The following is a 17,645-nucleotide window of genomic DNA, read 5'->3' as shown; positions in this document are numbered from 1 at the left end:
TACTGAGGTTCTCTTTATCTTAGGGAAATCTAAGGTTCTATTTTTCTTTAGCTATACTTTCTCTAAATTTTCTGACTTTTAAACTTTAAAAGTACTGGAGTTTCATGAATACCTCTATGAATAAAACAATGGACGTCTCTGCTCTAGGACTGTACTTGCACCTAGAACAGACACTGTCTAACTACCATTGGAATGGTAAGTTTCCTATATGATATGGTTTAGACAGCAACTTACATAAATGTACACTTAGATGGGTTTTATCTAGAATAGTGGATGGGATTTGCTTGCATTCTCACTAGAGAATTCAAGTACGCTTTGGGTAAGATCTTCTAGGCACCTGCCGTTGCAGGCCTAGGTAGTACATTTTTCTGGCTTTTGCTATCTAATTGGCATTTAAAAGAATATACTTGCACAGACACACACTGATCCATAAGAAGAACCGTACCCAAAGTAAACCTCAGCGCCACAGATAAGACCACGAGCTCAATTCTGAATATTACTTCATAAATTCAGTAATATCCAAGAGGGGATTGAGGAGTAGTGGCTCGTGGCCAGCAGGGGGTGCTGTTTAATGGGACGATATTGAGGTCAGAAGCATGATAAGTGCAGTATTTTTTGTGGAGTTTTTTTTCTACAAAAGGCCAGTTTTTCATATGGTTCTGGGTAATTCTAGTTAGAGACAATTCTGTGTCAAAGCTCCAGCAGCCACTGACTCTCAATTAGCCCCAGATATTCAGTGTCACCAATACATGGTTTGGTAATAAATATCCTGAGCTAATTCTGCCTGTTGTGGTCAATGTTTTTCAGACTGAATATTGGCCAGACTGATTCTTGATATAAATGTAAGTTTACAATGGCACAATCCTGGGCCATTGACAAAATACTGCAATGAATAAATAGTAGGATTTTTCTTCTTCTTTTCTTCTCTTAAATATCTTTTTTGTGACGCACATAGAGGGGGGGTAATGAAAATAATTTATACATAATATGTTATAATATGTTATACAATATGTAATGTATGAATGAAAAGTAATAGAAGGGTGGGGGGAAGGAGAAGGGATAAAAATATATTTAGAATATGATATATTAGATACAAAAATGATACTGTGTATTTATCAATTGTAATTTAATATTTTGTACATTTTATGTAAAATTTGAAAATTAAAAATAATATATGAAAAGTAATAAAAGGGTGGGGGGAGGGTGAGGGGGAAAAATATATTTAGATATATGATGTATTAGATATAAAAGTGATACTATGTATTTATCAATTGTATTTTAATATTTTGTACACTTTATGTAAAATTTGAAAATAAAAAATAATGGGAAAAAAAAAAACAATGGCACAATCCTAAAGTTAAATGTACTGGATATAAAAGAATTTGTGCATTAAATGAAGTACCTGGTATCAGCATAGGGTGGTTGTATCATAGAAGAAAAATTGCCTAACCCGGGTCCAGAAGGCATAGGATTATGTGGAAGATGGGGACTAGAGCCAATTAGGCCATTCATCATAGGCACTCTTGTAAACACACCATCTGCATAGAGGAAAAATGGAAATGATAACACACACTAATGCAGCTCCTATTCTCCTGGACAGGACATTAGAAAGGATTCTGTGCTTGACTTTAACTTCTGTAGCTTGCCTAACAGATTAAGCACAGTTACTTATCCTAACAGGTGTTATCCAAGGACAGCAGGCAGATATTCTCTACATGTGGGTGACATCACTGATGGAGCCCCCTAGCGGACGTTTTCGCAAGCAGACTTGCTTGATGACCTTCAAGCTTGCAATTGGCCCGCGCATGCACATGTGCCCTTCCCGCCCAGTCTAGGGCATGCATCTCCTCAGCGTGTCCTCAGTTCAGATAGCGAGAAAAGAAGCCAACCAGGGGAGGTGGGTGGGTTGTGAGAATATCTGCCTGCTGTCCCTGGATAACACCTGTTACGGTAAGTAACTGTGCTTTATCCCAGCACAAGCAGGCAGCATATTCTCTACATGTGGAAGACCTCCAAGCTAACCAGAAAGGGATGGAGGGAGAGTTGGCAATTAGGAGAACAGATTTTGCAAAACGGACTGGCCAAAATGGCCATCACACATGGAGAAAGTATCCAGACAGTAGTGCGAGGACCAAGTGGCAGCCTTACAGATTTCCTCAAGTGAAGTCGAGCGGAGGAAAGCAACAGACGACCCGGGAGGGAGAGACCAGTCTGAACGTAACAAAAAGAGATACAGTTAGAAATGGTCCACTTAGAAACAGAATGACCCAAGCAATTTGGATCGAAAGAGATGAACAGCTGGGGAGCAGTACAATGCGGAGCGGTGCGTCTCCAAAGCCTAGATACAGCAATATACTGTAGCATAAAGTCAACTTGGTAATCTCACAAATAAAAAAATTCCTATGCCTTCTAAACACTATTGTAAAGCATAAGAGTAACCTAATAAAAACAAAACACACAGTTTACTGTATGCCACAGGCAGTGGAACACTTTTTTGTTTAGCTCCATCCCAGACCTGCCCAAGCTCCTCCCCAGACTTCACCCCCATAATAATAGTACTAATTGTAAACATCATTTCTTCCATTCATTTTCCATATACACACAATATAATCTTATTACTATAAGAACATAAGAATTGCCGCTGCTGGGTCAGACCAGTGGTCCATCGTGCCCAGCAGTCCGCACACGCGGCGGCCCTTAGATCAAAGACTAGCACCCTGAGACTAGCCCTACTTGCGTACACAATGGTAACCACAAAATTAAACTACACAAAATGCACTCTTTTTCCCCTCCCCACCACTGCACAGCATGTGCAACGTCTTCCTCTCTTTCACTGTCCACCATCTCTCTCTCTCATTTCCTCCCTTGCTGCAAAGGGAGTGGAGAAAGAAAGAGAGGGATCCAGGATGCCTCTCTCCCACCCCCCTAATGCCACATCCAATATTTCTCCCTCTCTTATTCCCTGGACTGTGTGCAGCATCTTTCACCTCTACTCACCAGCCCCATGTCCAACATTTCTGCTTCTATCACCCCTCTCCAGCTCCATGCCACATCTCTTCCTCCATTCCCTCCATCACCATGGCCAACATTCCTCCCTCTTGCATCCATTTCCATCTGTTCCACTGTTTCCTCTCCACCACCGCATCCAAAATTTCTCCCTCTTATCTCTCTCTATCTCACTCCTCTCCCATCACCATGTCCAATAATTCTCCTCTTTCTTCCTTTCCCCATGTACACCATCTCTTTCCCTCTCACTCACATCCATGCTTAACAATTCTCCCTTCCTATTCCCTCCCTCACCTCAGCATCTCTTTCCCCATCCTTCCATCCTATGTCCCAAGTTCATGCCCCCTCCCCTCCCTTCTGTGTCCCAAGTTAGTGCTCCCTCCCTCCTTTCTGGCCTTTGTCCAAAGTCTGTGCCTCCTCTCTTGCTTCTGTGTCCTAACACATCCCCTCTCTCCATTGTGTGACCCAAACTCATGCCCCTCCCTCATTTGTCCCAACTTCACACTCCCTCTCTCTCCCTCCCTCCTGTGACCCAATGTGCCTCTCTTCCTCCCTCCCTTTTGTGTCCCAAGTTTATGCCCCCTCCCAAGAGTGTGTACCTGTGTTCTGGCTGGCTCTAAAACATCCAAGTAGATCTCCTCCTCCGCCTTTATAGCTGCACTTCTTTCTTCACAAAGCCACAGGCAGCAGCAGCAGCAGCAGAGTATGGCCAGAGGTGATGGTGTGTTCCCAAGTATGACATCTCTCACCTCTCCCGGCCCCCAGTCCATATCCCCTCCACCTTTCCCTAGCAATGTCTTCTCTTCCTTCTCTGCTTTCCCCAAGGGGTCCTTCTCTCCCTCCCCCTTCTGTTCCCTCCCCTGAATCTCTTTCCCTTTCTCCATCTTGCCCCCTCCACCAAATCTCTCTCTCTCTCCCCATTTTGCCCTCTCCACATCCATTTCTCCCTCCCCCCGCCTTCCCTCATGTCCATCTCTTCCTCTCTTATTCCCTCTGTCCTTCTCCAAATCCATCTCTTATTGTTCCTCTTCTGCCACCTCTCCCTGTCCTCCTTCTTCCCCCTCTGCCATCCCCAAATCCATCTCTCCTTGTCCCTCACATCTGACATCATCCCCTCCTTCCCTTCATTCCTCACATCTCTCCCTACTTCCCTCATCTGAGTCCAATATCTCTCCCTTCTCCCAGTCCCATATGCTCCTTTCTACCAGTTTTCTACACCTAGCTATTGGCCAGCGTGCCTGCTGGTCAAAACTCTGCCGCACCCCTGCCGGCATCTACTTCTCCCCCCTCCTCCCGCCCGCTGCTGCGTGTCTACATTTAACTTCTTAGAAAAGCGCTGCGTTGGCCCCAGCGTCTTCTCTCTACTGCGGCTCACCCTCTCTGACAATTTCCTGTTTCCACTAGAGCTGGCCAAAGTGGAGAGAAGACACCGGACCAGTGGCAGGGTGGTGCAGCACTTTTCTAAGAAGTTCAACGTAGACACGTGGGGGGCGGGCGAGAGGGAGGAGCAATGGATGCAGGCAAAGGGGAGCGGCAGAGCGTGCCGACCAGCAGGCACGTTGGTTGGTAGCAAGGTGCCACTCCCAGCCTCACAAGAAGTGGTCTCCCCCCCACAGGATCACCCACTTTTTAAATTGAATTTTCATGGTTTTATATGTCAGTGTTTAATAAATTATCTCCAGAACATCTGTATCCACAGTTTTTGTTTTCATCGGTGGAAAGTCAATGTCAACTCATTGTTTGAACAGCTCAATTGATCACAGAATATTAAAAGTGCAATCTAGGAATATGCTAGTTTTAAGATACCATAAATTTAGGCATACATAGAGAAAAAAAGGGAAATCTTCCTTAGTATACTGGGCCTTTAATTGTTATATCCTCTGACATTGATACTTTGTATATACTGTGTTTATTATTCATTTAGAAAAGCTGTAATGATTGCTAGAAAACTGTTGGTTAAAAACATACCCTGACTGTGCAAGGGCATCAGCTGTGGATGTGGTAGAGGTTGAGAAGTTACAGGACTCAGCACAGCAGTAAATAAATCTTCAACATCTTTTCCTTCCAACTCTGTAATAAAATTTAAAATATAATATTATTAAAGGGAAAACAAATTCAAAATGATCTTTGTAATATATCCAATTAAGAAAAAAATTGTAAACAGCAACTATACCTGGTATTTTGTACATCTTATCGAGTATTGCACCTACAGTAAAGAGAATAAGTAAATTAAAAGGGAGAGAAAAATAACATGTTCTAGAAAAATATACAAATCATAAAATTGTCCTTAAACCTTTAAAAGAAAAGACAAATAACAAAACTAGCTTAAGTTTATGTTTATTAAAATTTGGTAGCCCGCAATTTACAACAGATCAATGCGGCTTACAAATCATAAGAAAATCAGTTAAAACAAGAAAAGAATGCCATTATCTATAGGAAACACGTAATCTAAATATGAAGAGAGGATAAAAACCTCCTCTTTGTTCTGGTCTCATGAATGCAATCTTCTCATGTCCACTAACAATCTAAAAATTATCTTAAATTAAATGCCAAATTGAAAAAATGAGTTTTCAACATAGACAAATTTTGGAAATTAAAGTTCACTTTGAATAACTTGTGGAAGGTCATTCCATAAGAATGGAGATAAAAAGAAAAAAGAAGAATTACAAGTTGATTCATAATGAGCCATGTTTGGTGAAGGAAGTACCAGTCTTTGAGAGTCAACTGACCGTAATGTATGTGTTGGAGTATATGGAATGTTACAGCAGCCAAGTATGATGGAACTGCATAATGTAGAACTTTAAAAGTCTGACAAAGAATTTTAAATTTAGATCTATAATGTACAGGCAACCAGTGTAAACTTATCAACAGAGCAGTGATGTGATCATATACTTTAGCCTTGAACAGAAGCCTAGCTGCTGAATTTTGTATTGTCTGTAACCTATGTAAAAGTGCTGCACTGATTCCACAATATATTGAATTACAATAATCTAATTTTGATATTACCAAGTCATGAATAAGTGTGTTTTTCTAAGAGTTAAAATCGAAGGTTTTACTGAATGAATGAATACGTCTAAGCCTGTAATAATCTTTTTTTTAATACCTATCTGCTTTTCAAAGGAGAGTTTCCTGTCAAGGATGAGTCCTAGATAATGAAATATCTTTACTGGAATCAAATCAATATAAAATAATTTAATAGGATCTGTAGGTGCAGAAAGCATTCCACTAATTTAACAGATTGTGTTTTTTTTTCAGATTAATAACTAGACCACGAGATGATAACTAATCTGCAACAATAGACACACAAGACTGAAGATGGGCTAAATCTATATTAGTGGGGCAACTAGAAAGATCAGTAGTATGTCATCTGCCTATACAAATGCCTGAATATTCTTTTCTTGGATTAAAGTGGACTTAAAAATATTAAATAATAACGGAGACAAAACTGAGCTCTGAGGAACTCCAAAGGTCAACTTAAACGGAGATGAAATAGATGTAGATGAAGTAAAAACCATAAATGTTCTATCTTTCAAAAATGATTCAAACCATTTTAATACCAAACATGTTATCCCAAGTGACTGAAGTTGTTTAATAAGAAGTTCATGGTCAACCAGATCAAAAGGTCTAAGAAAGATCTAAGGAAGGCCTGCACAACTCAAAAATGATCCAGGGCCACAATGAAGTTGTAATATGTAGTGAGGGCCGCAGGTAGTGGCCACGGCTCGAGGCACCCGAAAGTAAGCAGACATTGCCGTGATGACATCACATACATATGTGACATCAGCACTTCGACATCTGTGCATGCGCAGAAGCCTTCCAGACGGGCCCTGAGATGCCAGTAAGGGGTGCCATCAGGGAAGAGGGCGGGAGTGAAGGAGACGCACTGGTGCTGGATGATTGCCTACAGTAGTGTTTCTCAACTATTTCAAGCTAAGTACCCCCAACCACAGACCTCCCAAGCTCTGCCCCAGATCCTTCCTCCTTTACTAATTGTAATGCAATCTTTTCCCTTCATTTTTCATATATACCCAATAGACACAGCAGATATAAATTCTCAAAATTGACACATTTCAATCACTATATTGAAAATAAAATCATTTTCCCTACCTTTGTTGATTGGTGACTTTATTTCTCTGTGCTTTTAACTATATTTCCAGGGCCTTCTTATCCATTGACTATTTTTCTCTTCTTCTTCACTATCTGCCCAGCATCCATCTTTGGCATTAACTTAACATTCAATTTTTCCTTTTTTCTGCTTTCTTCTCAAAATCTACTTTTCCGTGTTTTACCTTCCCTTCCTATCTCTCTCTCCTTCCCTCCCCATTTTCATGGTCTGACATCTCTCTCTCTCCCTCCTTCCCCCCAGTGGTCTGACATCTCTCTCCTTCCTTTCCCCCCTTCCCAGTCTGGCACCTCTCCCCTCTCCTTCCCATAATCTGGCATCTCTCTGTACTACCAATACTATGATTATTTTTATAGTGCTACCAGACTCCCCTCCTCCCCTTCCATTCCCTGGTCTGGTATCTCTCCCTTCCTTTAGTCATCTCTCCTCCCCCCCCTAGTGTAACATTTCTCTCTCCCTTCCTCCCCCTGCAGTCCATCTTTCTACACTAGTCTTACTTGCCAGTAGGCAGGGCCAGAGGCAACAGCAAGAGCGCAAATAGTCATAGCCAATCCTAGGGCATGACTCTGCAACATTCCCTCAGGCAGCCAATTATGGCTTGGAGAAGGAGCAGGCGGTTTGTGGGCTGCGAGCTGCTGCCCCACCTCCCTGGGGAAAGATGGTCACCCACGTCCCCTTATGGCAGCTGAAGCTAGAGGTTGATCGAACACTGCAGGGCAGAATGTCAGTGGGAGAAGCTGGCAGTGCTGGCGCGGCAGCTGAACCCCCACAGGCAGGAAGGCGGAGTGAGAGCCATATCGGGTGCAAGCCGCATACTGGAGACCAAAAGGATTACATTTCCAGCATCTAGTGAAGCATGCAGAGCTGTTAGTCTCTGTACTATGGGTATTTTGAATCCTATCTGCCATGGATGTAATATTAAAGTATCTTCAATGTCTTTCACGAGTTGTTTAAATATCACATATTCAACTATTTTTGCAATAATACAAAGATTAGATATGGGACGATAATTATCAAGCTGAATGGATGATAAAGCTGAATTTTTAATAACTGGATGTAGAGCTGCAGATTTCCATTTCAGAGGTACATAATCTGCGGTGAGGCTCAAATTGATTAAATGCAAGATAAGCAATAATCCATGCCTTGGTATTTATAGCCAATTAGAAGGAAAATGATCTAACCAAGAAGTAGCAACATGTACTTTAGAAAGCATTTGCGATAATTGATCATTTTAAAGAGGAAATATTAAATGATCCCCATGTTGCAAAACCACTTTTCTGTGAAGGCAAGTTTAAACACTGGACACTATTATTTGAAATCTTAGTTGTTTTCCTAAGATTTAAAATCATACAGGCTCATAATAAAAAAAACAAACACCCCAAAATCATTCTAAATCAGCACTTTGACGTCCTAATAGTAAGGATATCCATCCAAGTGCCAATAATTGAAACAGTCTTTCTGTACGTCTAGCGAGGTGTTCCAGCAGCTGTATAATTAGAGCACTAGATGGGCATGGTGGAGGCATGTTATGGGCGGGCTTTGGGTGGTCTCAAGGGCGGGTTAGACATGGACATCTTGCAGCGATAATTGAACATTTTGCAAGACATCCTGGATGGAACTTATATGTTTGGAACTAGACCTGTTTTAGAAGGGTCTAAGTGCCATAACGGTGGCCAAACTGACCAGATGACCACTGCATGCATCAAGGTAAGACACCCTCAAACTTCCCCAGTGTTCACTGACCCCCTTCCACCACACAAAAATGAGAACAAAAAGGTACGTACCTGTCTCTAAAATAGTAGCATCTGGTATGGGGATGCCTAGTATAGCTGCACACATGTGTCTTAAGTAGCCTAGTGGGTGGGCTAATGAACCATAGAGAGGACCCAGGCCCATAAGTCATTCTAACCACTATATTTATGGTAGAACAGGTGAACCCACCCAAAACCTACTTTACTGCCATAAAGGTGCCACCTGCAGCCATAAGTGCTATTAGGGGTAATACACAGGAGGGTATAGTAAGTTTTGGGGGGCTCACCCTAAATTATAAGGGGGTTATGGTGAGATATACAGCTGGCACCCTTTATATTAAGTTCACAGTAGTGCCCGCTAAGGTATCTTATTGCTGTGCCAGGATGTCTATGTGACCAGTCCATTACTATACTGGCCCCACCCACATACAAATGGTTAGGGTTAGAACGTTTTCAACATGGACGTTTTTCTGCTTGAAAATGGGGTATAAAGTTAGATATTTTGGAGGCCTAGACGTTCCGATGGCCAAGACGTCTATGTAGATGATTAAAAAAAAAAAAAAAAATATATATATATATATATATATATATATATATATATTTGGACTTCCAGCAGTCTGACATTCGAAACTGGCCATTTTTGTACCTCAAACTTTGTACATTCAGCTGGAAACGTCCAAGTTGGACTTAGAGGTTTTTTAAAAAAAATGCCCCTCCACGTGTCAAAATAAGTCACAAGAGATTGTGCTAAAGGAATAGGAAGCTCTTTTTGTGGCCCACTAGTTTGTTTTTCAACAAAGGAAAATAGGGTCTTAACTTTGTTCCTTTCTGGATGGTTCAATAATTTTGAAAAGTACCGTATTTTTCACTCCATTAGACGCACCTGCCCATAAGATGCACCCTAAATTTAGAGGAGGAAAACAAGAAAAAAAACATTCTGAACCAAATTCTCCCTGACAGGCTCTGCACCCAACCTCACACTCCTTGCCAAGCTCTGCACCCTGACCCCTCCCTGCCAGGTTCTGTACCCTATCCCCCACCTGGTGGTCTAGTGGTAGGCTGGAACAGGGCAGGCAGGCAGGTAGGTAGGGGCAGGGCAGGCAGGTAGGGACAGGGTGAATAGGTAGGGAGGCAGGCCTCGCCTCTGCCCCTCCCCAGGCAGGCAGCAGGAAAGCCCCGGCCTCTCCCTCTAGGCAGGCCCCAACCTCTCTTTCCCAGGAAGGCAGCAAGCAGGCCCCGGCCTCTCCCTCCCCAGGCAAACGGCAAGCAGCAGGCAGGCCCCGGCCCTCTTCCTCCTCACCCCCCCAACCCCGTGTGCGTACCCTTTTTAAAAAAACTTCTGGCGCCTCACTCGCTGAGAGCAGTGCAGAAGGGTTGCTGGCTGCCTGGTCCCTGCCATTTCCAACGAGAACGGCAGACGAGACTGCCTCCTCTTCTGTTCTCTCACGGCATAGCGGCGCACCAGGTTGCCTACCTGGTCCCATGCCGCTTCCCGGAAGCAGCGCGGGTCTAGGCAGGCAACCCGGTGCACCACTATGTTGCCAGAGAACAGAAGAGGAGACAGCCACGTCTGCCGTTCTCAGCGGAAGCGGGGACCAAGCAGCCAGCAACCCTTCTGCGCCGCTCTCAGCGAGTGAGACACCAGAAGTTTTTTTAACCAAGGTACGTGAGGGGGGGAAAGGGGGGGGAGAGGAGGAAAAGGGCCGGCAAGAAATGGAGGGTGGCAACATTAAAATAAGTTAACGGGGGGGGGCACACTTTGCGTATTCGCTCTATTAGATGCACCCTTATTTCCACCCACTTTTGGGGGGAAAAAGTGTGTCTAATGGAGCGAAAACTACAGTAATGCCGTTTAGCTAAAGTAACTTGAGTCATATAATATCTAGAGGTTTCATGACAAAGAACTGGAGACTGATGAGTACGATGTTTATGCCATTTTGGAGTACTTACCGTATTTTCACGCAAATAACGCGCACCCGTGTATAACGCGCACACGGGTATAGCGCGCAGAAACCACAATATTATGTATAAAAACTTTTGTATACTGCGCTCACGGGTATAACGCGCATGCTGCCCGACTGTCCTTTCGCCCGCCCCGACTCTCCTCTGGCCACCCCGACTCTCCTTTCGCCCGCCCCGACTCTCCTCTGGCCACCCCGACTCTCCTTTCGCTCTCCCCAACTCTCCGTGCGCTGTCCCGACTCTCCGTTTACCCGCCCTGCCCTGCCCCCCCCCCCCCGGCAGGACCACTCGCACCCCCACCCCGAAGGACCGCCGACTCCCCGACAATATCGGGCCAGAAGGGAGCCCAAACCCTCCTGGCCACGGCGACCCCCCTACCCCCACCCCGCCCGACGCCCGATTCACCCCCCCCAGCAGGACCGCTCGCACCCCCACCCCGAACGACCGCTCGCACGCGCTCCCACCCGCACCCGCGATCGGAGCAAGAGGGAGCCCAAGCCCTCTTGCCCGGCCGACTCTCCGACAATATCGGGCCAGGAGGGAGCCCAAACCCTCCTGGCCACGGCGACCCCCTACCCCCACCCCGCACTACATTACGGGCAGGAGGGATCCCAGGCCCTCCTGCCCTCAATGCAAACCCCCCTCCCTCCCTCCAACGACCGCCCCCCCAAGAACCTCCGACCGCCCCCCCAGCCGACCCGCGACCCCCCTGGCCAACCCCCACGACACCCCCACCCCCCTTCCCCGTACCTTTGCTAGTTGGCCGGACAGACGGGAGCCAAACCCGCCTGTCCGGCAGGCAGCCAACGACGGAATGAGGCCGGATTGGCCCATCCGTCCCAAAGCTCCGCCTACTGGTGGGGCCTAAGGTGCGTGGGCCAATCAGAATAGGCCCTGGAGCCTTAGGTCCCACCTGGGGGCGCGGCCTGAGGCACATGGTCAGGTTGGGCCCATGTGCCTCAGGCAACGCCCCCAGGTGGGACCTAAGGCTCCAGGGCCTATTCTGATTGGCCCACGCGCCTTAGGCCCCACCAGTAGGCGGAGCTTTGGGACGGATGGGCCAATCCGGCCTCATTCCGTCGTTGGCTGCCTGCCGGACAGGCGGGTTTGGCTCCCGTCTGTCCGGCCAACTAGCAAAGGTACGGGGAAGGGGGGTGGGGGTGTCGTGGGGGTCGGCCAGGGGGGTTGCGGGTCGGCTGGGGGGGCGGTCGGAGGTTCTTGGGGGGGGCGGTCGTTGGAGGGAGGGAGGGGGGTTTGCGTCGAGGGCAGGAGGGCCTGGGATCCCTCCTGCCCGTAATGTAGTGCGGGGTGGGGGTAGGGGGTCGCCGTGGCCAGGAGGGTTTGGGCTCCCTCCTGGCCCGATATTGTCGGGGAGTCGGCCGGGCAAGAGGGCTTGGGCTCCCTCTTGCTCCGATCGCGGGTGCGGGTGGGAGCGCGTGCGAGCGGTCGTTCGGGGTGGGGGTGCGAGCGGTCCTGCTGGGGGGGGTGAATCGGGCGTTGGGCGGGGTGGGAACTATGTATAAAAACTTTTGTATACCGCGCTCACGCGTATAACGCGCGAGGGGTATGCGCGGTAGGTAAAAACGCGTATAACGCGCGCGTTATATGCGTGAAAATACGGTAGATATTCCAAATGTATTTTTTAAAATCAGAGGATTCTGTATCTGGATAGGTATCAACTAATGCAATGTGTTCCATAAAGAACAAAACAGGCAAATGACTATGTCCTGGAGTCACTATGATTCTTTAAACATTTCCTAAAATATATTATTATAGAACATCATAAATATGAGTGAAAGATTTATTTATTTTACCATCTGTGACCATTTTGTCAAGTTCTGGACTGAGGATTCCATCAAGCTGTTCTTCACTCAAAGGCCTGGAACTCTGATTCACACTCGGCTGAGTCAATGAGGATGCATCATCAGGAACTGGGCCTATATTCAGTCCAGCTGAAAAGAAAGATATTATGTCACACACAACCACTTGCATTGCATTCAGCAGTAAACTACAGCAAAACTTCCTGTGCCTGTTAACACCTTTTTGGAATTTTGCAACCATCCTGGCAGGATGAATTTAAAGAAGATTTTGAAAATGATACTGTCTGTTAATGTCTTCCTGTGTTTGTTCTGTTGACACATGATTAGCATTCATTTAATATGTATATATATAATTTTGTAAACCGCATAGTTATTATGCAGTATATAAATTTTTAAATAAACAAAATATTTTAAATAAATAAAGTAATACCCGTTTACCTTAAATAAATGCTAAACAGAAACCAATTAAGATCTTAATTGCTTATCTTCCAAAGTAGGCATGACACAACTGACCAAGCATTCTTTTATTCAAAGCACAGATTTTATCTAAAATTAAACTTGTAGAAGTTTTAAGGTAATGGGGAACCAATCAAACTTTTCTTTTTAGTAAAGCACATTTGTAGAATTCACCAATACACACTACTTGTAATGTGAAAGATCAGTCCTGTTTTCAACAAACTGAACAGCACTTGCTGACGATTCCTTCTCTTAGAATTATTAATACTAGATGGCAATTGATTTTTTCTGTTACAGCCCCCAAACTTGGAACTCACTTCCTATTCACTTGAGGGAAGAACACAACTCAGAAAAATTCAAAAGTAAACTAAAGAGCTTTCTTTTTAAAGACGCCTTTGAAAATTAGCCATTTAGTCTTCCAACCAATTTTACTTTTTCTCTCTAATTTTATTGAAGTAATTTTTAACTTCCCTTTCCTTCTGTATCTCCCTTATGTCTCTTTAACTTTTAAATAATTTGTAGTTCTTATCCCTCTCTTCCCTTATGTTCTTAGTTTTGTTACGTTTGTCAATAGTCTTGTCAGACCTGATTTTTGTTATTTATTGTATTGTTCCCCACATTTTGTAATTTTATTATTATGTACATCGCTTAGAATTATGATTAAGCGATTAATCAAATCTCCATTAAACTTGAAACTTGATTCTCTCCAACACAGAGGATATAGGGAAAAATTATACATCAGAGGATCAAGAATGTCTGTCTGAGGGGAAAATAACCCTCTAAAAATATAATGGAAATGGGACCAAATTAGGCATAAGAGAAAATCTGCTGAAAAATCACATCATATTGGAAAAATGGGACGAATCAAACAATTCCAGAGAAATAAACTACCCCATAAAATGCCCTAATGCATTTCTATAGGACAAGCTGTTCTAGCCTCTGCAGCACAGAAAGCACAGTTACTTACCATAACAGGTGTTATCCAGGAACAGCAGGCAGATATTCTCACATGTGGGTGACGTCATCCATGGAGCCCCGATGTGGACAGCTGCAAATGCATTTTGCTGCAAGAACTTTAGAAAGTTCGCGACTGACCGCACCGTGCAACTGCCTTCCCACCCGACGCAGGGTGTAAATCTGGATAGCCAGCTAAGAAGCCAACCAGGGGAGGTGGGTGGGTTGTGAGAATATCTGCCTGCTGTCCCTGGATAACATCTGTTACGGTAAGTAACTGTGCTTTATCTCAGGACAAGCAGGCAGCATTTTCTCACATATGGGTGACCTCCAAGATAACCAGAATGAGATGGTGGGAGTGCTGGCCTTGTAGAAAATCAAATTTGAAAACCTAAGAGGACAAAAGTTCTAGACAATAATGAAAGGTGAAGAATATGAACCGAGGAGAAATAAATAGCGGCTTCATCCATTCTGTCAATCAAAATATATTGAGAAAAAATTCTGAAGCTGCCAAATTGGAACCTAAACTAAACTAAACCTTGGGTTTATATACCGCATCTTCTCCATAACGTGGAGCTCGGCACGGTTTACAGGAGTTGGGATAGAACGGAACTCCAATGTAATTATAGAAGTAAGTATAAAGAGAGGTTAGAGGGCTTAGTGTACCAGAGAGGGAAAGAAAAGTTACATTTTAGAGAATAGCCAAGTTTTCAGATGCTTACGGAATAGTTGAAGGGAGCTCAAGTTACAAAGTGGAGAGGTAAGATTATTCCAGAGCTCAGTGATTCTGAAGGGGAGGGAAGACCCTAGTTTACCAACATGGGATATGCCTTTTAAAGAGGGGAAGGATAATTTTAGTTTTTGGGCGGATCTGGTGGAATTTTGATTTGAGGAATTCCAGGATAATGGAATAAAAGGAGGAAGGATGCCGTGTAGGATCTTGAAGGTTAGGCAGGCACATTTACCGTTGAACCGTTGAAGAGCTGGGACTCGACTGATTAAGAGTAACCCAGCCTGAATATAAAAAACACAGGTCCAACTTGTTGGGAAGTAAACCCCTGGAAACAGAATGCCACAACTTGTTAATGTCGAAAGAGACAAAAAAGTTGGAGAGATGATCTGTATGATACAGTCTTCTGCAAAGAAGCAGCTAATGCTCACTTGCACTGTATAGTATGAAGAGTTGATACTCCTAAATGAGAAGAAGGCTTGGAGAAAACAATACAGGTAGCATAACTGATTGATTGGAATAAAAATCAGTGATAATCTAAGAAAAAAAAGGTAGTAGTTAATGATAACTATTAAAGAATAACATTGAATGAGTGTGAAGCACAATATTGTCGTGAAAGAAATGCTGTAAAAAGTGGATTCATTACTCATGGCTCAAGCCCATTCTCTCATCTGGCAGGAGTGCAAAAGAGATGAAAAAAAACTTTTCAAGGGAGAAAACAGAAGGCATTGATTCAAAGGTAAACATCCATTAAGTGGACAGGAATCACAGTGAGATCCCATGGCACTTGTACATTGAAGAGAGCTTTCATAAATCTAGGAATGCAAGGATGAACAGAAATAGATGTAACATTCACTGGCCGATGAAAGGCAGTAATAGCTCTAAAAACAAACTCTAATAGGAATGAGTTTGAGACCAGAATCTGACAAAAGGAGGAGAGAAGTCAGAATTAGAGAAAAAACACAGAGATGATTTCAGATTCTAATGAGGCATAAGACACCTAGCAGAAAGAAGATGTCCATTGTTGCTTGGAACAATGCCAAATTGCTGGTGTTCTGGAAGCTGTGAATATCAATGCAATTGAGAAAATTGAGAAACAGCTGAATTCAGCCTGAAAAATGGCAATCTGTCAGGAGGAAGAGTTGAAGATTGGCATGCAGACCGAACCTTGACTCTGCATAAGAATAGATGGAAAGATCAGCAGAGGTAGGGACATCAACCAAGTTGAAAAAGAAGGAAAAGCAAGGTTGCCTGAGCCACCAAGGAGCTACCAGAATCATGGTGGAAATGTTCCGCTTGAACTGGACAAGTGTCTGAAAAGAAGAGGAAGAATGGACACATGTGAAAGTTGTTTGTCTAGTACAAGAGAAGAACGGCCACTTCCAGGAGATGAGACACGTAAATCTGTCGTGAAAAAACGAAGAAGCTAATCAGCGAGGACAGACGCAAGGAAATCTACTTGCGGAGTTTCCCATTTAGAGGCAATGAAATGAAGAATCGCTGAATCTAAAGATGAAAAATTGTTTCTGAGTGTGTTTGCCGGGGGGGGAAAAAAAAAAAATAAAATCACACTCCCTGAAATGGAAAAAACATTTTTGAGAAAAAACTGTTGTGAGGAAGTGCCTAAATCCGAACTGTTCGAGACTTTTGTTAGTGAAAACAGAAAACTGTGCTCCACTTGGCTAGGTAATATAGCCTATTTGTATGTGAAGGTCTTTACGGACTAGAAGATCTGAGTGAACTAGACTGTGAAGCGAAGAACATGCCCATGAGCTCAGTCATAATAATTAGCAATCCGTGATTAGGATTGACGCAATAAGAAAAAACAACTCACTGAGCTGTAGAGAAAAAACCTTGCAAAGGGAATCGCATGGAGTGCAAAGACTATGTGCTCTAAACGGAAAGTAGAAACTTTGGGCCAGAAATGGTCAAATGTAAATAGAATGTTCTGGTATTACTGAATAATGAAAAACACTCAGAGTGAAGAGGGACTGTTGTGCCATAAAGAGCAAACCCTGATCCTGATCGAGCCAGGTGATCAGGGAACACCCCCAGTGGCTAGGTAGAGAGAATGAGAGGGCACTCTCTAAAGTTGAAAGGGGAAAACTGGAATGCTCTTCCGGAGTCTGTCATAGGGGAAAACACCCTCAAGGATTCAAGACAAAGTTAGACAAGTTCCTGCTGAACAAGAACATGCGCTGGTAGGGCTAGTCTCAGTTAGGGCACTGGTCTTTGACCAGAGGGCCGCTGCGTGAGCGGACTGCTGGGCATGATGGACCTCTGGTCTGATCCAGCAGCAGCAATTCTTATCTTCTTATATTTTTATAAAAATGAATATGTTCTAGATGCAGGGTGCATAAAAAAAAGAAAGAAAGTCCCTGAGATCGAAAGAGTATAATCCGTCGATCAAGTTTATTTAGATTTTTATATACCGCCTATCAAGATTATCTAAGTGGTTTTATAATCAGATACTCAAGTATTTTCCCTATCTGTCCTGGTGGACTTACAATCTATCTAACGTACCTGAGGCTATGGAGGACTGAATGACTTGTCCAGGGTCACAAGGAGTAGCGCGGGGTTTGAACCCACAACTCCAGGGTGCTGAGGCTGTAGCTCCAACCACTCCCCCACAAATAGGGAATCAGAAGATACATAGGAGAACAAGTGTGTTGTTTGTAAATGAAGAAAATGGAAATTAAGTCCCTGGCATTCAATTGAGGGAAAAAAACATCCTAAAAAGGATGTAGTGGCCTCCACCTCCTCAATAGCCACTCCCAAGCCTCTGGGTTATGAGAAACAGGAGGAAGGACATAGGAGAAAAAGAACTGAGGTAATGGAATGCC

General features: G+C 44.0%; 1 protein-coding gene across 11 annotated transcripts in view; it reads right to left on the bottom strand.

The window, feature by feature from the left end:
- KMT2C (lysine methyltransferase 2C) overlaps positions 1-17,645 on the bottom strand; it is an 803,286-nt gene that overhangs the window by 213,099 nt on the left and 572,542 nt on the right. For all 11 annotated transcript variants that reach the window (XM_033931655.1, XM_033931654.1, XM_033931660.1 and 8 more), the window contains 4 exons: positions 12,657-12,794; positions 5,180-5,212; positions 4,975-5,076; positions 1,403-1,538 (listed from right to left, as the gene is read on the bottom strand). In XM_033931655.1, the coding sequence (XP_033787546.1) occupies positions 1,403-1,538; positions 4,975-5,076; positions 5,180-5,212; positions 12,657-12,794 (409 nt within the window). The remainder of the gene's footprint in view (positions 1-1,402; positions 1,539-4,974; positions 5,077-5,179; positions 5,213-12,656; positions 12,795-17,645) is intronic.

The sequence above is a fragment of the Geotrypetes seraphini genome, chromosome 2, assembly GCF_902459505.1.
Source record: "Geotrypetes seraphini chromosome 2, aGeoSer1.1, whole genome shotgun sequence".
NCBI classification, from domain to species: domain Eukaryota; kingdom Metazoa; phylum Chordata; class Amphibia; order Gymnophiona; family Dermophiidae; genus Geotrypetes; species Geotrypetes seraphini.
This window is presented reverse-complemented; position numbering and strand designations above follow the sequence as displayed.